This window comes from Rhinopithecus bieti, unplaced genomic scaffold, assembly GCF_001698545.2.
Source record: "Rhinopithecus bieti isolate Rb0 unplaced genomic scaffold, ASM169854v2 scaffold_68834, whole genome shotgun sequence".
NCBI classification, from domain to species: Eukaryota; Metazoa; Chordata; class Mammalia; order Primates; family Cercopithecidae; genus Rhinopithecus; species Rhinopithecus bieti.
In genome coordinates, this window is record NW_016826182.1 from 133373 (window position 1) to 140790 (window position 7418).

The 7418-nt window shown below is 39.6% G+C and overlaps 1 protein-coding gene across 3 annotated transcripts in view; it reads right to left on the reverse strand.

Annotated features, from left to right (window-relative positions):
- RPAP2 (RNA polymerase II associated protein 2) overlaps positions 1-7418 on the reverse strand; it is a 101102-nt gene that overhangs the window by 3782 nt on the left and 89902 nt on the right. For all 3 annotated transcript variants that reach the window (XM_017863328.1, XM_017863326.1, XM_017863327.1), the window contains one exon: positions 752-901. In XM_017863328.1, the coding sequence (XP_017718817.1) occupies positions 752-901 (150 nt within the window). The remainder of the gene's footprint in view (positions 1-751; positions 902-7418) is intronic.

A 7418-nucleotide genomic window follows, 5' to 3' on the forward strand; every position in this document is an offset into this window, starting at 1 on the left:
AAAAAAAAAAAGAAGAAGGAAAAAGAAAATGTTCCCTGAGAGAATCTCATTGGTAGTTTAGGATGAATTCCCTCAATTATAACATTAAATCAGTACCTATCTGAGCATGCACTTTGGTATTGTGTGAAATGAGAAGGAAGGAAGGAATAGATGGAAAGTTATGATTAAGCCAGGACATGGAAGGGAATATTCTGACGGGCAGTTCTGAAAGAGGAAAGGGTTTGGGACAGTAGGAGAGGGCTGTGTATCTCAGAACAGAGTAAGGATTCAACAAAGTCGGACTTGTAAATTCACCTGCTTATCTGTACGTGAAATGACTAAGGTATTGGCTGAGCAGGGTGTGATTTCACTGAAAGGGGCAGTAGGATGAGGACGTTCCCAATGGATCACTGCAGTAGCTGGGTTGAAGTAAACTGCTACTTCCTGGGAAGAAACTTATCAGATGGGACATGTGGGATAGCCTATGCTTGAGTATGAAACTGATAATGCGGCGTTTCCTGGACTGCAAAAAACAGAACTGTTGTAGCCTACAAGAGAGGAATGCAACAAATATGGGGCACAAAGTAAGTAGACAGGAAGTGACTGAGGCAGCTGAGAACTAAGGGATACCATGTCCTTCCTTAGCAAACTGAGGGCATCTTGAGGTCTGTACTTGGTTTTTACAATTTCCAATTAAAAAAAAAAAAAAAAGCCAATCCACGTAGGCAACAAATGAAGAATAAAAAACAGAATAAAACACAATCCAACTTACCACTCAGGTAAACAGCTGGTTCTAAATATGATGGTTAAACTTTCAAGGTCTTCATTCTTTAGATGTAATTCTTCAAGCAGGGTGTCTAGAAACCGTGTAAACACGATACCTTCCTGAGAATGTTTCTGAATGCCAAGAATTGGGGTCAGTCTGAAACAACCAAAAATACTAAATGCATATCCATGAAATGATAAGGGCAAAGGGACTCCTACCTTCAACATGGCAGATAAAATTTTATGAGAATAATAAGGTATCTTTGATTTCACAAAACTCCCAGAGAGGCTTTACTAACAAAGGCAGAAGTGAAGTCTCAGGAAAAGACTGAAAGATCAAACATGAAGTATGAAAGAGGTATAAAAGCCTAAATCTATAATATGTTTGTTGTTCTTCATTCCAGCAAAAATTACTAAAATTCTGCTCAGAAAATGCACTCTTTCCATTTGGGAAAGGGAGGTTTACAAAAGGAGTTTAGAGCTGAGAACTGCTTGAAAAACATACTTATATTAGATGTTTGGATTATATCACCTAAAAAGACAATAATAAACAAAACAAGATTATCTTTTGAATGAAATTTTATTTTATTTTATTTTGAGGCAGAGTCTCGCTTCTGTCGTCCAGGCTGGAGTGCAGTGGCACAATCTCGGCTCACTGCAACCTCCACCTCCTGGGTTCAAGCGATTCTCCTGCTTCAGCCTCCCGAGTAGTTGGGATTACAGGTGCTCGACACCATGCCCGGCTAATTTTTGTTTTTTTGGTAGAGACGTGGTTTCACTATGTTGGCCAGGCTGGTCTTGAACTCCTGGCCTCAGGCGATCCACCAGCCTCAGCCTCCCAAAGTGTTAGGATTACAGGCGTGAGCCACCGTGCCTGGTCGACATTTTTATATTTATTTATTATTATTATTATTTATTTTTTATTTTTTGAGATAGAGTCTTGCTCTGTCACCCAGGCTGGAATGCAGTGGTGCAATCTCAGCTCACAGCAACCTCCCGGGTTCAAGCAATTCTCCTGCCTCAGCCTCCTGAGTAGCTGGGACTACAGGTGTGTGCCACCACGCCTGGCTAATTTTTGTATTTTTAGTAGAGATGGGGTTTCACCATGCTGGCCAGGCTGGTCTTGAACTCCTGACCTGAAGCAATATACCCGCCTTAGCCTCCCAAAGTGCTGGGATTACAAGTGTGAGCCCACTACACCTGGCTAACATTTTTCTTTTTAAAACACTAAATAAATGAATTATGTCTCGTAAGGCACTTCATACTAATTCTGTAAGAAACAGTATGCTTTTTTTCTCTAACCATTTGCAGTAAGTACTCCTAAAGATTGACTCTGCGCAATGGAATTTTAAAAGTAATTTAAACTGAAATGTGATCAGTACATGATTTTTAAAAACTGAGCAATATCTATTCTAATTACAAAGATTAAAGACCCTGACTTCTCATAAATATATATTTTTTTTCTCTAGAGAGTATGTGTCTCAGAGTTCTTACAAGTTACATTCCTAGAAAGCTTTTTTGGAGAAAATTATTTTCTCCCCAAATAGTTTTATACTTCCCACAAAGCTCTTTCAGATATTTATTTAACCTTGGTTATTTGCCTGGGCATATTTAATAAAAATAAAATAACTCAAATTTAAATCAATAAAGCTCAAGAAATCAGAGCAGATCAGTTCCACAGTAGTCAGTGTGGAATATAAGTGTTTTCTGAGAGGCAGATTTTCTTCCTTGCTTAGCCATCCTATACGGGAAGTAGAAGTAAAAGGGAAAATTTGTCAGAATTGTCTAAAGATGGCCAGGACTTCCAGAGGAGGTGGGAAATTCTCTATATCCCTGAAGTATTTTTGCAAGAACTGGAGATGAGATGACTGCAATAGTCCAATGAAATCCATAGAATTATAACTGGGAAAATTGCTATTGTGCATTCCTTTACCATCTCTCCTGTATTTCTTTGCAGCTAGGGGATGGAGTACCAAGTTCTCAGACTTCATGAGCTTTGTCTGCACATATTCCCCAAAGGCAGTTCATACTGAGAAACAGGACTACCCAAGTATTCCAATGCCAAGCCCGAGCTGGGTATAGAGATAAACCTAGAGTTGTGGCCAGCTTTTTTTCTGAGGCATTTTCCTGTAGAGAAGGTGGAACCCAGAAGCTAACTCTAGCTTTTCCAGTACTTAAGTGATGTCAACATTTAAAATATAAGTTGCTACTTCCCCATAATAAGACCAAGAATAAGGGATGGGATAACACTGGCTAAAATAAAACCAGGAAGTCCAAATTGGGTGAATCAAATATGCCAACTCCATAGAAACCTAGTTTTTGTGTATATTTAAAGTGGTACTGGCCAGGTGCGATGGCTCATGTCTGTAATCCCAGCACTTTGGGAGGCCGAGGTGTGTGGGTCATTTGAGGTCAGGAGTTCAAAACCAGCCTGGCCAACATGGTGAAACCCCATCTCTACTAAAAAGTACAAAAAAAAAAAAAAAAAAAAAAAAAAAAAAAAAAAAAGCCCAGCGTGGTGGTGGACACCTATAATCCCAGCTACTTGGGAGGCTGAGGCAGGAGAATCACTTGAACCCAGGAGGCAGAGGTTGCAGTGAGCAGAGATCACATGGCTGCATTCCAGCCTGGGCAACAGAGTGAGACTCCATCTCAAAAATAAATGAATGAATGGATGAATAAATAAATAAAGTGGTATTTATTTGACATATCCAAAACAACTTCTCTGACTTTCAAGGAGGTTAGTATTTGGCTCATATGTGAAAATAAGGTTTTCTCAATTCCTTCTCAAACTGCCATTAGTACTTAAAACAAGTGTCCAACCTTAATTTAGAAATAAATGGTGACTACTAGATTTCTCAATCTGTGTGCCCATATGAGAATAGCAAATGTGAAGAGTTATTACAGAGAAACAGCTTGTAAGAGCTGCCCCTCTATCAACTGCCTTAGTTACAAACTATTTTAGAAATAATAACAATTCTCTAGACAACCTGCAAGGCTAAAATGATTCTATAAATTACTAAAATCAAAAATTACTAAAATTTCTGTTTATAAAGAAATCCTTGGATAAACGAGAAACTTTAGCTAGGAGAAAACAAACAAACACAAAAGGAAAGCAAGGACACAATCCCACTACATGTTTCTGAGCCCATGACAAATACTGCTCATCCATCAGGCATTCTTTTCTTAATGAGCTAGGACCTGCTTTGAGAATTCTCAAAACAGGACTCTGAACAACCATTTCAACTGTTTAGGGCTGGCTTTTGAGATGAAACCTATTCCCTCCCAGTCTAACTACAAGGCCTAGAGGAACTATGTACACAACCCAATTATTATTATTTTTTGAGACAAAGTCTCGCTCTGTCATCAGGCTGGAGTGCAGTGGCATGATCTTGGCTCACTGCAACCTTCGCCTCCTGGGTTCAAGCGATTCTCCTGCTTCATTCTCCTGAGTAGCTGGACTACAGGCATGTGCCACCACGCCCAGCTAATGTTTGTATTTTTAGTACAGAAGGAGTTTCATCATATTGGCCAGGATGGAATCGATCTCTTGACCTCGTGATCCACCCGCCTCAGCCTCCCAAAGTGCTGAGATTACAGGCATGAGCCACCTCGCCTGGCCTACACAACCCAATTCTAATCCTAGCCCTGCCAGGAATGCTTGTATGACTTGGGGCAAGTTGCATCTCAAAGCCTTAGGGTCGATCTATAAAATGGGGCTGATAATACTAAAATACCTTAAAAGATTATTGAAAAATTCAAATGGGATACTGTAGAGGAATAGTTCTTTTTATCAAGTATAGTATTGGTTATATTATCAACTAACATTTACCATGTGCTACTTATGAGTACTTACTATGTACTATGTTCTAAACATGGATTATCTCCTTTAACTGTATAGAGATCCTAAGGGATGTAGTTATCAACTCCATTTAACAGACAAGGAAATAAAGGCCTAAAAATCAGAAGTATCTTCCCCAAGGTCACAAAGATAGTAAGTAGCAGGTTGGGGCTTTGAACCTAAACAATTTATCTCAAAAAGCCCAAACTCTTAGCTAATATGCTAGCTTTCATTCTTTGTAGACTATAAAGCGCTATAAATTGTTACTTGCCTGACTTATGTGTACTGAGCCCTCAATGAACATGCAGAAGGAACAGAATGATTTAAATTTGCTTTAGAGAACTAGAGAACTACAGATATAAAAATGGCAAGTAGTTGGGAGGCAGACGGAAGTGCTGATAGAGAAATCACACAAAGTCTGGTGTCTGGTGGAGACAAGAATATCAACTTGGGGCCTAAAGATTTCTACAGCAAGTCATCAAACAGATAGATAGCAATCCTCAGGCATCTGGAGACAGGATTTCCTGACTATTCTTAACACGTGAGCCCTAACTGTTGCTGCATAATTATACTCTTGGAAAGTTTAGCCAGTAAGGAAATAAGATTTCCTTTAATCTTATTTATTCCCTTGTATTTCCCTTTTAATCTTTAACTGAAAAGACTCCTCCCCCATCAGTCCCTAACAGAATATAAATGATTATAGATCTATATAATATAGTCATCTCTCAGTATCTGTTGGGGATTGGCTCCAGGACCTCCCATGGAAATCAAATTCTGAGCATGTTCATTCAGGTCCTTGATATAAAATAGCATAGTATTTGCATATAACCTATGCACACCCTCCCATATACTTTAAATCATTTCTACATTACTTATAACATCTAATACTATGTGTTATGTAAATAGTTATACTGTATTTTTAAGGGGAAAATGACAAGAACAAATGTCCATATGTATTCAAAGCAGATGCAGTTTTTTCTTTCCCTGAATATTTTAATTTTTTTTTTTTGACATAGAGTCTCACTCTGTCACCCATGGTGGAGTGCAGTGGTGCTATCTTGGCTCACTGCAACCTCTGCCTCCTGGGTTCAAGTGATTTTCAGGCCTCCGCCTCCTGAGTAGCTGGGACTACAGGTGCACGCCACCACGCCCATCCAATTATTTATTTATTTATTTATTTGAGACAGAGTCTCACCCTGTTGCCCAGGCTGGAGTGCAGTGGCTCTATCTTGGCTCACTGCAACCTCCGTCTCTTGGGTTCAAGAGATTCTCCTGCCTCAGCCTCCTGAGTAGCTGGGATTGTAGGCGTCCACCACCACACCCAGCTAATTTTTGTATTTTTACTAGAGACGGGATTTCACCATGTTGGCCAGACTGGTCTTCAACTCCTGACCTCAAATGATCCGCCCGCCTAGGCCTCCCAAAGTGCTGGGATTACGGGCTTGAGCCACCGCACCTGTCCAATTTTTTGTATTTTTAGTAGAGACAGGCTTTCACCATGTTGCCCAGGCTGGTCTTAAACTCCCGAGCTCAGGCAATCCACCTGCCTCAGCCTCCCAAAGTGCTAGGATTACAGGCGTGAGCCACTGCACCGGCCCTTTCCCTGAATATTTCTGATCTGTGGTTCACCGAATCCACAGTTGCAGAACCCCTGTGTACAAAGAACCAACTGTATTAGCTTTCTAAGAGTTATAGGTTGACAAATTATTTTTGGAATTAGGTGATGTATAAATGAATAAATACTATAATAGTTTCTGTGTATCTCTAACTATTAATCCAGTTGGACTACTTTTGGAGTCATGTAAAACTTGTATTATTTTTAAGATGCTGAACCCTGAAAATCTAATGTATAATATAATTTTATGAATGATTCATTCAAGAGTATTATGATTTGCTTTTATTTCCAAAGTAATTTACATTCAAAATTGAATAATGCTTTATTACTTAATAGCACAGATTCCTTGCCCCATCTACTTTAATTTATTTATTAAATTTTATTTTATTTCAGTGGTTTTGGGGAACAGGTGGTTTTGCTCACATAGATAGGATCTTTAGAGGTGATTTCTGAGATTCTGGTGCACCCGTCACCCGAGCAGTATACACTGTATCCAATGTGCAGTTTTTTTAATCCCTCACCCCCCTCTCACCCATCAACTTTAATGTTTTATCACTTAATAGCAATTAACTACCTGCAAACTTTTCCAGTCTGGCTGCTTACTGGGCATTTTCTGAATTCCATGTTATCTCTGTAGCAAGAGGCTCCCTATCTCCTTGCACAGATGAATCAGAAGTGAGATTATAACATTTTATCCGCCTACTGTGGTTTTGATCAACTATAAGAATTGGTTGTAGCTATTGCCAAAGATGCTACTAACTACTGGGATTCTTTTTAGGGCACATACTGCCCTAATGATAGGTATCATTGGACTAACTCGAGTTTGAGGACCTATCTGATGTAGAGGTCCAAGTACTGAGCTTGGAGACAAGGTTCTATTCGGCGTGTGCTTTTGTTAGTAGTGACCATGCAAGAGGACTTTGTAAACCACAAAGCACTGAGCAACGCAGTCCCTATATGTGCATAGAAACAGGCCCAGTGAAAAATGAACAGACTTAATATGGGAACTGTTCTTTTCATGGTCAGTAGTGGTCTCCTAACTTCCACTTCTGAAAGCCTCTTCTGTGTTCTCTTCCTAGTTAACTGAAGTATTGGATGTTTCTGATCACTTCCTCCCTTCCTAGAATTCTCCTCCTCTTAGTCATGGTTCTTCTCCTACCCCTGATTCTTTTTTTTTTTTTTTTGAGACCGAGTCTTGCTCTGTCGCCCAGGCTGGAG